This window comes from Grus americana, chromosome 9, assembly GCF_028858705.1.
Source record: "Grus americana isolate bGruAme1 chromosome 9, bGruAme1.mat, whole genome shotgun sequence".
Classification (NCBI taxonomy): domain Eukaryota; kingdom Metazoa; phylum Chordata; class Aves; order Gruiformes; family Gruidae; genus Grus; species Grus americana.
In genome coordinates this window covers 9,026,872-9,044,174 of record NC_072860.1, presented here as the reverse complement: position 1 = coordinate 9,044,174, position 17,303 = coordinate 9,026,872, and the positions used below count along the sequence as shown (strand labels likewise).

The 17,303-nt window shown below is 40.5% G+C and overlaps 1 protein-coding gene across 2 annotated transcripts in view; it reads left to right on the top strand.

The window, feature by feature from the left end:
• Nucleotides 1–16,652, top strand: part of FARSB (phenylalanyl-tRNA synthetase subunit beta) — a 42,041-nt gene extending 25,389 nt beyond the window's left edge. The window contains exon 17 of one of the 2 annotated variants that reach the window (XM_054835844.1): nt 15,969–16,652. In XM_054835844.1, the coding sequence (XP_054691819.1) occupies nt 15,969–16,120 (152 nt within the window). In that variant the 3' untranslated portion in view covers nt 16,121–16,652. Of the gene's footprint in view, nt 1–700; nt 3,212–15,968 lie in introns of those variants that run through there. The other variant, XM_054835845.1, reaches the window with a different exon arrangement.
• The last annotated feature ends 651 nt before the right edge of the window (nt 16,653–17,303 follow it).

Below are 17,303 nucleotides of genomic sequence, written 5' to 3'. Positions count from 1 at the left end.
GTGGTCTCCTAGCACTTTCCTGCATGTTTGTGTCATATTGACACCCCACCCCACCCCGCATTTTTTGACAAAGTGGTATTTTGCTCAGTATTACTTAGGCAGACTTTCAAAGGCATTATTAGAATATTGTTGATAGGATTCTCAGGTTGACCAGAGGAATGTTAAACAATTATACTTCTTGTTCTAATTCCACCGAGCACAGAACAGGTAGTAGCAAAGCTTCTTATTTGGAAGGGGAGGGGGAGTGGTTAGAAGAGCCTCTGGGAGCTGGGTACTCAGCTGACACTGAAGTCAAACCAAACTGTTAGATTCCTTTTCAAAACTCTTCTGTAGCTTGTTTTTGAATGGACATATCAAGAGTTTGCTTTAGTACTGAAAATATTTGGAAGTGGTTTATATTCTGTACTGTAGCATTTCAATGATGTATGGCTGGTTCTAAGAAACTGGAAAAAAAAAATCTCAAAAAAATAATCCTAGCACAGTAAAGAGGTTATTTGTAGATACTAGTGCTGTTTAATATTCCTGGTGCTGTGGGATTTGTAATGCCCATTCAAAATCCCTGCATTCCCATGACATTACTCCACAATGCATTTAGTGTAAAGGATGGATTATGTCTTGTCATATGCAATATATTATGAGCAGTTTGTGGCTTTTGGCTATAGACAAAGAAGAAAGTGCCTACTACTTTCTGTTTCACCAGTGATTCAGAAACTCCCCTGGGATGGCACAAAGATTCCTTGCAGTTCTCCTCACATTGGAATTTAACCTTGGGAACAATGCAGGTGGCTGATACCCTAGTGCCATAGTGAATGCAGTGTCACTGCACCAACTTACTCAGAAGACCTTGACTGCAGAGATGGTTGGAAGTAGTTTAGGGGATTGTGTTTGGGTTTGTTGTTATTTTGGGGTTTTGTTATGTTTTTTTTAAACTTGCTTTGTAACCTGTCAATGAAGCATGTGTGAGAGAAAATGTCAGCAGATGGAGTAAGGTTAATTGCTGAGTGAAAAAAAATCTCCTGTAACATCTTAAGAGACTGCAGCATACTGAAATAATTCAGAAGAACACCGCAAGTTACTTCAGAAGTATTAAATCAGGACATTACACATGGCATGGAGTTTCAGATGCATCTTTATGGAGCACACTTTTTTATTGCGTGTGCCAAATTAAAATTTGCACAGTGAGAAATGGGTTTATCCTATGACTCTGATTTAGAGAGATCCTAATGTGATCTTAAGCAAAACTCGAGACTAGTAAGCAGCACAGTGTAAAGGTAGGGTTTTAGTCCAGTTTTTTTTATTCCTTGTGTAACTGATTAAAATAGTTCTAGTGATTACTGGAGAACAATACAGAAGAAAAATGTTGTTTTAAGTGAGTAACAAAGAATAGAGAGAGATGTATTGGGCACATATTTGCCTCTTTTCCAAATTCACTTTGAAAAATGAAATGCCTGCACTATAGTCCTGTTTGGTCCATATGTGCAAATCATGGTTATTTAAGCTCCTTCTGTTCCACCAACACCTAAGTGCCCTGTGATTTGACCTTAAGGTCAGAGCCTTTTTGCCTTTATAGCAACACCTGTGAAAAAAGTACAGATGCTAGAAAATATGGGTGAAATTGTGATGTTCCCCTGGCCTTTGCACTACGCTTTGGTGTAATCTGAGCTAGGTAATAAATGGAGAAGAACTGTTCAGAGCAGCCTTAAGGAAGAGAGTGGTTTGAGTGACTGAATCCAAGGATTTCAACACACATTTGGCACTCAGTGCTTTTCAGTTTCTTAAAGTTACTAATGGAACCTTTTTTTTCCTCCTCTTATTACCACTAAGTATGCAAAATTATAAAGTCTTACAGACAGAACTCTGGAGTGCTACCTATTGTTTTCAGATGCACAGAATGGACCTTTTGATGTGTTAGTGAATCCTACAATTACTGGCCTAGAAAAGCATTTTGTGGGTTTTTTTTCTTTGTTTTATAGCATAGTCATCTATAATCAAACATAGCTTGAAAAGAGTACAATTATTGCATCAATCCTCAAATTTGTACATGCTCCGTAATAAAAGTTTTTGCTTAAGACTCTTGAAATTTTAGCCAGTTCCATACCATTAATAAAATATAAAGATCAGTATGGATGTGTATGATTAGGAAGTAAACAAAATAAAAATCAAACTTTTTAAACAATAAAAATATAGGTAGAAAGAGCCAACAAATTTGGTCATATATTGTCAGGTAATTTAATAAAATTATTTCTTTTTAAGTTCACTTGCATTGGTTTCAATTCCCTCAAATTGAAAAATTAGAGGCATTTGATAATTATATTGGAAGGTATTCTTAATTTCAAGTTTTAATCTCTGCAGGAATGGGTATGTTTTCTGCAACATTTTGGTCATCTTGTGCTTCTGGGTAAGATCTGAGGTGACTATTTTCTTCCAGAAATGAGGACCATGATCACAGGAGGTGATGTTAATCATGGGATTTGGGTCCATAGTAAAGTCTTAGTTAGGCTAAAAAGAATAAAATATGGCTTAGTAAATACTGACAGTGGATTTGATATGGCAGTCTTCAAAGGAGTAGTGTGAAGTGTAAGGTATAATTATTCTCACTCACATTGTAACATTTAGAATGACTGTCTCATTTAAGGAAACAAACACTAGTTTTGCAGTACCTTCTGAGAGTCTCTGTACTTTGGAAGGGGAAGTTAATTGGACACAAACTGTTTGAAAAGGGAAAATATCATCCATATTTTATAAAAATGAAGCAATTTGACTCAGAAAATGTTAATGGTAAATCTGTGCATCAATACCGCTTCACTGTCTGTCCCACTGCCTTCCATGACAAAATGGCTATTTTAGGAATTAGCATTCATTCATGTGAAAACAAACAATCCCTGAAGAATCTGAGCTTGCGACATGAGCTACTTTTTGTACATTATTGATTCTTGTGAATTTCAGCTAACTCTTGGGTTTTGTTTTGGTTTGTTTTTTTTTTTTAAAGTAAATGTTCATGCCATTCATTCATTCTTTTAGGGTAATCAACAGCTTAGTAAAACTGGGAAGTCAGCTCATTTGTGTTCAATGTAAATATGTACTTAATAAATGCATACTAAGTCTTGCATCCTTCAGTAATTGACAGTTGTCTTTCAAAAAAGAAAAAGAAAAATTGCACTCCCTTCTTTTTACTGCCCTTATTTAATTAAATGAAAGGTGTGGTAAAATGTAGAAAATTTTAATTCCACAGTAAATCATAGTAATAGCTTTTCATTTAGCTAGGTTTAGCTGTGCTAATTAGAGGTGTAATAGTTATCTCCGTAACTAAGAACATCAATAAATATTTGCTTTCATAATAATAATAATTATACAACAAACCACAGTCTAAATCTTCTTTTAAAAGATTAACCTCAATTCAGAAGACAAGAGGAGGGAAGTCTGGGACTAATGCCGAGTTACATGTGTAGAACTGAACCCCAGCATCTATCCCCAGTGATCAGTTTAAATTGGGAAACTGTAATATAAACAGATGTTTAGTACCCGTGTTGAACTTGGCATTAATACAGTTCCTTAAAATAAAACAGGTAACTAGATTGCTCTTAATGGCAATCCTGGCCTTTCAGTTGCCTGTCTTGGCAGCTCTTGCATTGTTCATGAATGTCAATGATTGCATATTTACTCATAAATAACCAAAGGAAATGTGCCAATTTTAATACAAAGCCTCTAAGTATCATTTGTGACATACTAGAAGATATCAGTCAATTCTTAATCCATTTAATTGGCATTCAAAAATAGATACTTTATAGGTGCTATTGCATCCTTGTAATTGTATTTATTGTAATTTGAAAGACTATCATCAGATTTGTTTGAAAACAGCAGTTTAAAAACATATCAGCTGGTAATTGACTATATTCAAGTGCTCTGAATTTCAGATTTCCCAAATAATTTTTTTCTCACCTTGGAATACTGACACCACATGAACATTTTTCTAGTACTACAGAATTCCCAGTATTGTTACTGTAAGTTAACAGCAGCAGGCAGGATATTTGCTTTGAGAAGTGCACCACAGTTCTGGTGTCCTAGTATCTCAGAAACATCTGGTAGATGTAACCAAACATTCCTCTTTTTTTTTTTTCAGTGGACTGGAAGACACCTTATTATATTCAAGAATACCCCCCTTCCTCTTCCCCCTCCCCTCCCCCCAGATGAAAAATAACTATTTATTAAAACCTTTTACATTTCTGTCTCACATTAAAAGTTCAGCCAGCCTTGTTAGCAGATGAAAGTATCTCTGCTTACAGCTTGTGTCTGTGTGGTGGGTTGACACAGGCTGGAGGCCAGGTGCCCACCAGAGCCGCTCTCTCACTCCCCTCATTCACTAAACAGGGGAGAAAAGGCATAACGAAATGCTTGCAGGTCGAGATAAGGACAGGGAGAGATCACTCACCAATTATCATCACGAGCAAAACAGGCCGAACTTAGAGAGGGAATTCATCTAATTCATTACTAGGCAAAACAGAGTAGAGGAATGAGAAAATAAAATCAACTCTTAAAACACTTCCCCCCACCCCTCCCATCTTCCCGGGCTCAACTTCACTCCCGGCTTCAACTTTCCCCCCTCAACGGCACAGGGGGACGGGGAGTGGGGGTTACGGTCAGTTCATCTCACGGTGTTTCTGCCGCTTCTTCCTCCTCAGGGGGAGGACTCCTCTCATCGTTCCCCTGCTCCAGCATGGAGTCCCTCTCACAGGGTGCAGACCTTCAGGAGCAAACTGCTCCAGTGTGGGGTCCCCCACGGGGTCACAAGTCCTGCCAGCAAACCTGCCCTGGCGTGGGCTCCCCTCTTTACGGGTCCACCGGTCCAGCCTGGAACTTGCTCCAGCGTGGGCTTCCCACGGGCCGCAGCCTCCTTCAGGTGCCTCCACCTGCTCCGGCCTGGGGTCCTCCACGGGCTGCAGGTGGAATCGCTACACCCCCTCATCCTTCCTCCATGGGCTGCAGGGGGACAGCCTGCTTCACCATGGCCTTCACCACGGGCTGCAGGGGGATCTCTGCTCCGGCGCCTGGAGCTCCTCCTCCCCCTCCATCTGCACTGACCTTGGTGTCTGCAGAGTTTCTTACATCTTCTCACTCCTCTCTCCAGCTGCAAAAGTTCGCTCTCTAAGTGTTTTTCTTCTTCTTAAATATGTTATCACAGAGGCTCTGATGGGCTTGGCCTTGGCCAGCGGCGGGTCCGTCTTAGAGCCGGCTGGCATTGGCTCTATCAGACACAGGGGGAGCTTCTAGCAGCTTCTCACAGAAGCCACCCCTGTAGCCCCCCCGCCACCAAAACCCTGCCATGCAAACCCAACACAGTCTGATACTCAAAAAGTCTTTCTAATGCTGTCTTTATTGCTGCCAGTCATTAACCTTTCCCAATCTGTTCAGTTTCCTTGATGAGTTTTCAGCCACTGTTAGTAAACTAAGCTTCATGAAGTGTGATTATTTCTCTCATTTTCATCTGCAAGAAGCTTTTCTGATTTTTTGACCACTTTCACTTCAGCACTAAATATGGATAGGGTTTTGGCCAAAAGTGTGCCGAGTCTTTGTTGCGAAACTAGTAAAACTGGTTTATCAAATAATTTGTTCTAGAAGATCTCCCAATCTTCCACTCCTATTTTTCTGTTTATTTCCCTCCCACCTCCATAGTCAGCTCCATGAATTAATAACACTAAGAGATAAAGACAGTTTAAGTCTGACTGATTTTAGTACTTGTAGATTTATTACCCTAGTTGTGCAAGGGGTTCCAGCGCTGGTCATTACAGTGGCTTAATTATAAGGCATCCTGCAAAACTGGATGTTTGTCACCAGTTCTTGTGGCTTTCCCAGTGTTGGCCACTACTTTAACATGTAATGAATTTCTAATTAATTTCTCATCCTTGTCTCTTGAGCAATATTCCCTGCAGCATCAAGGGAGCTTAGTTACATGAAGAACTACAGCTCTAACAATTCAAAATGAAGTTAAATTATGTAATAAGATGGGTGTGGCTGCTCACTTGATGTCCCTTTATTTATTAAATCTGCTCTTGATTCCATTCCTGTAAGTACAGGACATCAGATTTATAGGAATTAAATCCCTACAAACTTAGGCCAAGTTTATTTCTGTCTTATCAAGTATCTTCCCACACCAATGGCAATGCCTCAAATTTGGCTGTAACAATTTTAACACCCAAGGAGGTACCTGGCAAAGATATGAACCAGGCGCCTTGATTATATTATTCAATAAGCCAAAGTGGGAGTTTATAGTGTCTGGAGTTTCTCCAGATAAACCTGATTTATCAAACTTTGACAGCACAATGTATCACTGGACACCTCAGAGGTGTCTTGTTGCAAGTGATGCGGCTATGCCAAGCAACACTGAAACAGTTCGTGGCAAAACCCATAGTTTATTTCTGGAAATAGTCTCCTTCCATTAGCTCTGTATTATAAAACTGAAATTTTATTATGAAAAAAGAGGCTATCAGAAGTGAGTTTGAAGAGGGTTTTTTCCATTCCTATGGTCATTTCAGCTCCTCATCTGAAAATTTTTGAATGTTCCTTCCCAATACCCTTCAAATATAATCTGTTTGCACAAACCTTATAAAAATGTCTATCAGGTAGAGGGAAGTACATTATTTTGGCACTGCACAGGATAAAAAGTTTGACATGCTTAGACTTCTGTGTCTTTTAAACTTTCATCACCACATTATGCTTGACACACTTTGTCCCCACATATGAAATTAAAAAGTTCAATAAGAGAATGAAGAACATACTTGTTTCTCAAATTCAGAATATTATTTCAGAAGAGAAACTCCTTTGAATTGACTCATTTAGAAGTATATTTCCTATAGAGTAATAGTGGGAGGAAAAATCTACAGTAACTGCAAAACTATTCTGGGGAGGGATGTCAAGTCAGCTTGTAAAGAGACACAAGCTATTGTCTCTTACCTTCTTCTTTTTGCTAGTACTAACTAATAAAGGCTACACTGTTTTTCTTCCCATTGCATTTTATTCTGACAGATTAGGGATACTCCAAGAAGTAGTAGCATTTCTCCTGACAGTTAGGCTTTTCATTTTTTACCAGTTTTTTTGTCAACTCCCAGAACCACCTAAAAACATTGGCATTTGTGTTCCTGAGCTCAAGGTGTTGATTCTTTCTCCCTGACATTAAGTCTTTACTCTTCTGCTGTTCCTTTACTGGGGAGGCCTCTTTAAAATTTAAATCTTCCCCCCAACCCAAAGGCAACTATCTTTTTTTAAATCATTTATCATAACAAGTCTAAAAAAATCTTCCTTGCATCAAGAGTTTTAAATGTCTGGCACAGCTTACATTATATTATATAGATTTAAGCCATTTCCATTTTTTCTGTCTGTCTCCTTACATTTTGAAATAGAAAATTATTTCTTCATCATAAACTATATTTTCAATGTTGCAGAGCCCTTTCTAGAAAAGAAATGATTCATCCAAGCCAGTAGCAGAAATAGCAGCAAATTGCATATCTCCTTTCTTAGTGAACGGGGCAGTGATGTAAGCAGCGAGGGTCAGGGTGCAGGTCTGGTCGCACCGGCTTCTCTGGTGAAGTGCTGCACTTGACCAGTGCCACAGCTTCATCCTTCAAGTCTGTGTTCACCTCCTGCACAGCCTGATACGGCTGGAGGCCAACTAGGTGTCTGTATGTTTTCATTTTCACTACAGTGTTAATATTAATGCAAGCAATTGTGATCATGTCAAATTTATAGCTCATAGTTAGGCAGTTCTCTGATCTGGTTTGATTTTTGAACCATGATATGGAGGCAGAAGGGCAGTGCTTCAAATTTAACCTTCATACATTTTCTAACATCTAGTTACGCAATAAAATTTTAAACAAGAATTTGCAAGATTTTGGCTTTTATATCAATGTGAATGCAGGATCCTAAGATTAGTATTTCTGTCGCCTATGGTGGAGGAACTGACTTTACCTTTGCTTGTGGTGTATGTATTAGAAAACAGTTGATAAGCAAAGAAATGCTGAGCTAGTGCAGACTCAACCTAGTATGCGTGCTGGGCACAGAACTTCTGAGTCCAGAAGCAGAATAGCTGTATTTGTCATAGACCCAGTACTGCTTCTGGTCCTGGGCTCACTCACCCAGTTCAAGCATTTCTGTTCCTAGTGGTGCAGCCAGTGCTTCAGCCACAAGGCACTGGCTTGTGACAGAAATCTTAGTTGCTAAAACTAAGTGATTAACAGTTCCAGTGACTGCTGAGATTCATTGTTTAATTATGTATTATTCCATGCTAGTTTGTCAAGTCATTTTCTAAAAGGCATGAAACGCAGTAGCTGTGAAAGCGTAACATCAGGTGGCTGTTCTCTGTCTCAGCAAGTCACGTCAAGTCATTGGGAGGGGAGGACAGCTTGGTCTAGGACGCAAAGTGAATAAACATGCAAACTAAATATGACATACTAAAGTAGACTTGCAGACTGACTTAGTGCTGGTTCTTGTTATTCTCTAATGCTAGTACGAAAGCAGAGCCTAAAAGCCAAAGTCTGCTGCCTTAGTGGCATACATAGAGTATGTTAGACCCCCTACAATAAAGAATTAGTTTATTGTTTCCTAGTTTCTGACACATTCTCATGTTTGTAAGGATAAATTATTCCTTTAGCTATTTAAAGAGGGATAAAAAGCGTCATGGAACAGAAAGAAATTAAATTTTTTAATATTCAAAGCTTTTGTTCTCTAACTCAAGTGAAATAGCAAGATACCTTAAAAAAAAAAAGCAGCTTTATTTGGGATTAGGAATTCTGTAGCTTTATAAATAGCTGTGACACACTATCAGCTTAGGTTTGTGACTTTTAGACAGGATGAAGTATAACATTTCAGATAAATTGGATAAAACTGGTCTAAAAGCAAAGCTTAGCTGTGTAATGGTAATTACAGTACAGCTAAACTCCAGTGTAGAATTGCTGTTTCTCACAACTGCCACACAAATGCAAATTTATTGAGCTTTATACACAAATACTGATTTCTACAAAAATACACAGAATTTGAGATTTCTTTCTAGGTTTCCTACTCCAGACAAGTTTTTCTGTACACATTACTTAAGCAGCCACCCTGGTACTCCAGCATCGAATACATGAAATCCTGTTACCCAGATCAGTGACCCAAAATATCTGCTTTCCTTAGCCTCAGCATCCACCGAAATACTACCTTCTGTTAGGAACAGCAGGAACACTGTGATTTTACCCAAATAGTCTGAAGTGTCTGACACTACTGCAATCCTGAGAACACCACAGGCAAATAAAGAGGAGCTCCAGACCTATTACATTCTCAAACCACTTCCTGACATCCAGCAACACCAAACATCCTCTGTTAAAGCTCCTGGGGCACTGTACAGCAAGAATGAAAAATAAATCTAGCCTAAAAGTCTGTGTTGGGCTCTGTTCAAGGCAAAGGAAGGAAAGCGATTGCTAGCAACACCAGTCCCCAGTTCATCACTGCAGCACACTAACATGACTAAAAATAGTTGACTCTGGACCCAAGCAGTATTACGATTATTTCCACGCTGCTTACAGTGTATTGTAAGTTTGTATCTGTAAAACACTGTAAGACTATTTAGGGATCAATGAGATTAAGTCAAACACAGAGTGAACTGTATTCAGTTTTAGAGTTGTATGTGAGGGTTCTTGTAAGATAGAAGAATTAGTTTTTCCTCACACCCTCCCCAAGATACAAATTAATGAAAATGCAGCCACTGACTTAGTTGTAACATGAGATGATTAATTGACTGACCACTGCAAATTTGTGGATGATTCTCCATATTCCCTAGCCTCACTGTCTGCACAAGGACTCTAATATTCAACTCTAGTTTTGGATATCCAGTGTACCAGTCCAGGTAAACAACTGATTGTCCCTTTACCCTCTTCTGCTGTGCCCTGCATCTGGGGGCTGTTGAAAAAAAAAAAACATAGCCAGAAGTCAGAAAGGTGTTCTTTAGACAGAGGAGATATTTGTTCATATCATACAGATATTTCCTCTGTCATTTTTTCAAGTGTTATTTTCTTGGGGGTGGATAAATCTAAGGTGCTTACCTTAAATTTGATTGTACTGATTTGAATTTCCTAATATGTCATTACAGTTAGGTGTAATCTGGGGAATGGAGGTTGTTCCGGCACAGTTTTAGTCGGGAGTTACAAACCAGGAAACTAAAGTTAATTAATATCCCACTGATCCCAAGGTATGGTTTTTCTGAACATGAGAGTATATGGGAGAAGAATTGCTGACAATGTGCAACTTAAAAGAGCAACTGGTCTCTCAGTATGTTCCAAAAATCATGCCAGATTTGGGATGTATGTGATTTTAAAAATTAGCTGAAGGTAAATCATCCCACGACATGATACAATTTTGAGGTTGCTGTTGCTTTGCATAAGGCTCTGGGAGCCTGACTGCACTGCGTACGTGGGCAAGAAAAGGTAGCTGCCTTTTAAAATACTGGCCAGTCTGAGAGCGTCCTCTAACTTTGCATTTGACCATATCTGCCAAAAGGAGGAATTAGTCAAAAATGTGAAGAACCTGATCCTAAAGAGAAAAACAACCACTCGCCTCCCAAAACTAAATTCCATCCAATGTAGCACAGGTAAAATACTTCACCAGGTGAGTCAGGATGAGGTAGTGAAAGGGCAGCTGGAGTGACCAAGGGGATGGAGAATTAAGATGAAAGACTTCAGAGGCCAGATGAGCTCTGCTCTATTACCTTCTTAAGCTTCAGCTTCCGATGTTCCTTCAAATTATAGGAACAAACGAGTGGGTTTGAAGGCTTAGTGCAACTGTAGGCGTATAATACTACTTTAATCTATTTCTTTTTGGAAAGGGGGGAGAGCAAGGCAGAGAAAAAGAAACTGTGCAAGGTGTTTGACAACAAAGAGTGCAAGGAACTCTGAGCTCTTTGAGGGTCAATTAGCCAGAAAATGTGCTAAAGACTACATGCTCTATTGGATTATTGGCCAAAGAATTACCCCAAAGCAATCAAAGCAGCCCTGTTGCCTGAATAGAGAGACAATTACGGATTTTGAGGACATGCTACAGAAGCTTTAATTAAAGGTATTATTTCTACATCACTGAACATTGGAAATTAAATTCTTACTTGCAGCCACGAGAAGTAGCTTTTGTCTTTTGCTTGCGTGTAGTATGTCAGCATAAGACATGACTGGCTTTGGCATCTCTTCTTTAGGAATGCATATTGTGTTTCACCCCACCCCTTCTCGTAACAACCAGTTATGATGTTGACATATTAAGAGGTGGATTTTCATTGCCTAGACCTTCTGGCTTCCTCTGGCATTGTATAGGTCTCTATCAGCAAGAACAATATGATCTCTGACTAGATTTCGAGGTGAAGTTTATAAGGTACAATTTGTGTGCACAGCAGAAAGGAGCAACTATATCAAGAGTGATAAATTTGTTATCCTTAAAGTGGATGGGATAGTAAATTACAATTTTTTTTAATGAATTTTGGCTTTCAATGTACTTGATGGTACAGCTAACCAGACCTACAAGAGCAGCCTTTCATTATAGTTGCAGCAAGAGCACACTCCTTCCTAGCACACCTGCTGATAATGGTGCCTCCTGGTGTGCTTTGGTGACTGCTTGATTAGTGGAAGCTTTCTGCAGGAGGACCATGCTCTTCACAACCATACTGTTCTTAATGATGTTGGATACAGAGATAGGACAAACTCTATTGTCAGCTTGGAACTCCTGCTCAAAAGCTGCAGGTCACAGCTGCTAACTTCTCTGGGAAGGCACCTTTAGACTCCTTTTGGCATCAAGACTTTACTGAAGCTAAGAGCACAGGGCTTCAGCTTACGGTGTGATTTATTCAAATCAGATAATAGCACATGCATTTTTTGCTGATTCTCCATACATGCAAGTAGCATATAAGCACATCTCTTTCATACAGCCCTGACTCTCACTCTAAATTTTTATGCTTAAAGAGCTGACATGATAGTCCAGTCCATAACACAGGCTTTGCTAGAAATCTGAAACACCATTGCTATTTAGTTGATAATACCAGAAACACACAAATCAGGAAAACAAACAAAAAAACCCCACCACAAAACCTTACCTTTGTTTCTTGGTTCTTTTGACAAATCCTCTGGTTTGCTGTCCTGCTCTGTGGGTTGGCCAAGTCACACAACCCATGGCTTGTCCTCAGCACAGTAAGGTTCCTCCTGCTCAGCTCTCCTTTTCTACTCGTGGTTGGTCCCTCAGTCAAAGCACTCCCCCAGCTGCAAAATGCTCGTTTCTCTTTTCCCCCCTTTCTGCTCAGATTTTTCATGTTTCTTCTGAGCTTTTTCTCTCTTTCTGTGCTTCCCTTTCAATGTCTGAATTTTTTTATCTGAAATTTACATTTGCTCCAAATTCTGGTGCCCTGGCAGAGTTACATGGACCAACAACACCCAGTCTCAGGCATGAGCCACCTTCCTTCCCTCACTACCTGTGTGGTCAAGGGAAGAGCCAGTCAGATGAGGAAGGCCGTAGATCCCCCATCTGTGGGATGCGGTCTGGAGGCCCTTTTGGCAGGCAGGAATATACTTTGAAGCATTCTGTAGTGCAGCCAATTATCATAATAATAGTTTCATTATTAACTGGAGTTCATAAACTCCCTGTAAACCTATTCCTCAGCTCATGTTTCTTTGGTGCAAGAGCCAAGTGTTAGCTGGACAGATGGGGACCCTAAAGCTTTTAACAGGTTCTTTCATTTTTATTTGCTTATTGTCTGATCTCTTCCAGTCGCAGAATTATACCCTGCAAGTGCCATGGCTGCAAAACCCCAAGCGTGCTACTGAGCGCACTGTGAAGCAACCTAAATTTCAGGGTTAGCTTAACGAGAAATGGAGAGGTGATTTGAAGGTCCTGCTTCCTGCACTTTGGGGAGCTAAATGTTCCCCCTTGGTGTTAATTATAATCTCTTCACCACGAGTAAGCACCAAGTAAAATAAATAACATCATGGTCCAGCATTGGTTGCTGCATATAAGATGGAAAATGTGGCTGAATGCCTCATGTATAGCTGGAGCAGCACATTCCCAGCCATGCTGACGTATGGTTTCAGGGTACAGGCTTCAGCCAAATCAACAGCTTGTCCTGCTCTCCTCCCCGCTCCAGGTGGAGAGCCACCGTCTCCCGTTTGGTGGTGGTGATTCACTGGTTCACTTCACTTGTTACATGAAGCTGTGCTGTAAGCTCATGGTAAGAAGGGAGAAATTTTATGGGTGTTAAGATTCTAGCTAACATAACACTTCACTTTATGCCATAATCATTAAGCCATTTCATAGTTTCCAATATAATGCCGTGAATTGCCATTGGTTTTCAAAATTTATCCAAATGCATATTATTTAATTAAGTGCAAAGGAACTTCTACTGAAGTTAACTGCCTAGTAAACGTCAATACTGGTGGATGTGAGGGTCAGGTCCCCCCACTGCCTGTCCACCTCCAGCCTAACTTCTGACTGGGAGACCGAAAACTGGTGATGCCCAGATAGCAGAGCACTTCTTGTCCCTGAACACATAAAATTGTTTCACACAACAGGAAGCAGCACAGATCTTGGAAACTGCCTTTGATAGATTGACTGACTGCAGTATTATTTTAGACCCCATCCAGATGTCTAAGTTTAAAAACAGTTAAGTCTCATGCTATAATTGGGTCTAGATGTGCAAGAAGATAAAGTAACTTTCCCAAGGTTACACACAAGGCAGCTCAGAAGAACAGACAAATCAGACTCACAGCTTTTTAACTAATTATACTGTCAAAGCTCTTTTTTCCTATAATTTTGTAGCGGGGTATCATGCCAACATTATTAACTTGGTTCTTGCTCTTGTACCAGTTTAAGCTTACAGTCAGGTTTCTAAAAGAACGTCACTGTGTGCTGCTCACATCCATGGTACAATACCAGCTTTATTCACAAATAGGAAAGCCTTTACCACTAACTACAGGGGTACTTTATTTTTAGGATATGTTTTCACTCACAATCTGCGGAGTGATCTGTATGTGTGGCATTTGTTTCTTTTCTAAATTTGTTTTGTCAAGTTTTATTTTAACACTTGCTTTGAATAGTGCAGCTTGGCAGTGGCAAGTGTCTGTTTGGCTGGAGTCACGTGCCACTAACAGCCAGGGGGAGATAATTCCACTTTTGTACATCCAGTGTAAGTAGTTGGTTTGCACTCATAGCTAAAACTGGAACTGCATGATTTTAAAGATACTGAATATTTTTTACAACAGCCTTTAGGTAATGTTACTGTGATCATTTACTACTGCTGTCAGATTTCACAAGGCAGCCAAAATTGAAGTACATATTTAAGTTAATTTGCACTTGCAGCAAGTTGGACAAGAAAGAGACCTAATTGCTGTTCTTATTCTTGTAGCTGCAAGTTATGACTACAAACCTCACAGGAGACACTTCTTAAATGAAGTATTTCCAGTGGGGAGCTAACAAAGAATTTCTCTGGGCTTGACCACTAGTGATCAGACTGTCGTGAAAATGTTCCTGAGGTTTGAGGTTAATTTGGCCCTTTATTGCCTTTTTTAAATAGTTCCTTGTAAACACAGTAAAATGTCCTGGGCTGATCCTGAACCAGAGCAAGTTGCCATTAGGAAATTCTTGCAATCCTTTTGTAGGATGACAGGGGATGCTGAAGGGCTGAGTGCCATATCAGTAGCAGGCAGGGAGCAGGACTAGAAGCAGCTCCTCAGCTGTTGTCTTTATACTGGCACAGAAGGAAGTGGAGCAGGGATGTTTCTCATCTGCACTGATGCAACCTCAGGTGTACCCAATAACCAGCTCTTCTTGTAGACGATGCTTTGTTGGATTTTAGGCTATTGAGGTAAAGATGCAGAGCAAGGGGTGAGGTTAGGGAAGCTGACTAGTCCCTGATGCTGTCCCTACCAATGTGTTCAACTTCTGAGTGGAAATCTAGTAAGAAGCCCTCCCCTTTCTGCAAAGGCAGTAGCATTAAAACCACAGCGGAGGCAGATTTCTCCAGGAGGAATCAGTGGCCTTGTTTCATCCTCTCCCCCTTCCCTCCTTTGAGTTCACAGCATCATCTGCAGCACTACTCACTGGAGGTCCTGCACACTGTGCCTTGCTTTCACACACTTGCTATGAAAGAGGTGGCTTCAGAAGGAGCAGCTTACTGGTTTGGTTTGCTTTCAGCTTTTGAAGGATGATCAGGTCAAAATGCCGCTCACCTCAGGACAGAGACAAAAAAAATGCAAGCATAGCTGCTATAGACAAGCTTGAACATATTGCTGGTATAGCCACTGCACACAGATAAGTTCCCAGGTAGGCAGGGCTTTCCATGAAAATGTCTGCACAGCTCTTCCAAGTTCTTCATGGCCAGTTCGATTACTTTTTTTTTTAAACTCCCAAATAACATTTAAAACTTGGGGCTTGGTTTGAGGTAAGAGGAAGATGATCTTCGACTTCAAGTTACTCATTGTTCCACAGTTTTACAGTGTATATGAAACTGCTTAAAAGCTCTTCTCCAGATGAGGAATGTAGGTTGTTTCTAATTACGTGACATGTAATCAAGCGTGACATGCCTACTTACCCCTTAGATGACAGCAAGCTTTATTTCCTTAAGCAGAGTAAGGTGGGAAACACTCAGATGTTAAATAGCCTAAAGCCTGCAAAAATTCTTCATTTCAGTAGCCCTCTGACTCGACCTATTCGTGCTAATTTCTATTCCAGGAGTAACTTAGTCAAAACAACTGGAGTGTGAAAAACGCCCATGCTTTGGGCTTCACATTTTATTTTTAACTCAAAGCGTTTCCTCGTTCTCTATCAATCATGACAACTGTTAATGCAAGAAAGTGAGAGCCCCTTCTTAGCATCTCAGTCCAGAGAATGGTTTAATACTGAGAGCTTTGTTCTCCATGTTAAATGCCTATTGACTTCTTTGGCTCGGAGAAATATTGATTTTTCTCTCACTTTCTTTACAGGCTCTGCTTTCTTTCCTGGTCGCTGTGCTGAGATCTTTGCCAAAGGTCAAAGCATTGGGAAACTTGGAGTCCTACACCCCGATGTTATCACCAAGTTTGAGCTCACCATGCCATGCTCTGCCCTAGAGATCAATATCGAGCCCTTCGTGTGATGATGAGACTTTTATCCTCCTACAGCCATCCACTGTCACATGCAGCACCCTCTGCTCTTGTGTCTTTCTCTGCGGGGCACATCTGCTTACCCTTTATGTTCCAATAAACTAGAAAAACAGAGCCTAGCTCCCTGGGTAACTAAGTGCCTTACAGCACAATTTGGCCAGTTTCTGCAGGGTACGAATGTGGCATCTCGGACTAGACCATGCCCTCAATATTTCTAAAGGGGGGAGCGGGGAAGAAACAAGTTGGGTAAAAGCCCAGTGTTTTACAAAAGAAATGTAATGGCAGAGCACATGATTAGTTTTCAAAATCAGAAATGTTCCACAGACACAGCTTCATACTGTAACTGATTATGGCTGCATAACAGGAATCTCATTCTTTTCTTATTGCATGAAATAAGATAATTGATTAGAGCAAATGTTGAGTGAATGTGAGCAGAACTAAGGACTTGAGCTTTTATTCTGTACGGTTGTCATGTGCTCATCAATGGCTGGGGGAGGAAAATAAACTTGTTTCATGAAAACCAGAGCTATTTTGTAAGCAAGATGTGTGTAATATCTGCTTCCCTACTCCAGACATAACTGTTGATCCTTTATCATTCTAAATTCAGAAAGGGGAGGGGGTGGAATTAAATTTTTTCACGGTTGATGTAAGCTTAGTGGTTTTTGAAGCTCCAAACCAAATTGGGGAAATGCATTTAAGAGCATATGCCAGTGGTCTTTTGCATGAGGAGCTGAAAAATATCAAAGCCTTTGTCCGACCAAGGCTGGCATATTTGTCTGCAGAAGTTAGCGTGGTCCTTGCTGCACTCGTATAGCCGCACCAGTGGCTTTCTGAACCCCAGCTGCACAGCAGGGACCACGTGGCTCTCAGACAGTTTTTCTTTTCTTGCAGTTTTGCCCCAGACAATATATGAAAACCTCTGTTGGGTCAGGCTTTTCCGCTGGCTGGCTTTCTGGCAGCAGTTACGCTGCAGCCTGGTGCCTTGTGCCTCTGCTATCTGGGAAACTGAGCCGCTCCATCCAGCACGGCGATGCCCAGTACATCCTTTCTGGTGCAATGTCACCAAGCGGGTGGCCAGCTCAGTGCTCTGAAGCAGGCTCCTTACCAGCTCGCTAGTGAAGCTGGCTATCCCTCATTTGCAATATTATAACCATCGCTAATGTTGCAGGCTAACAA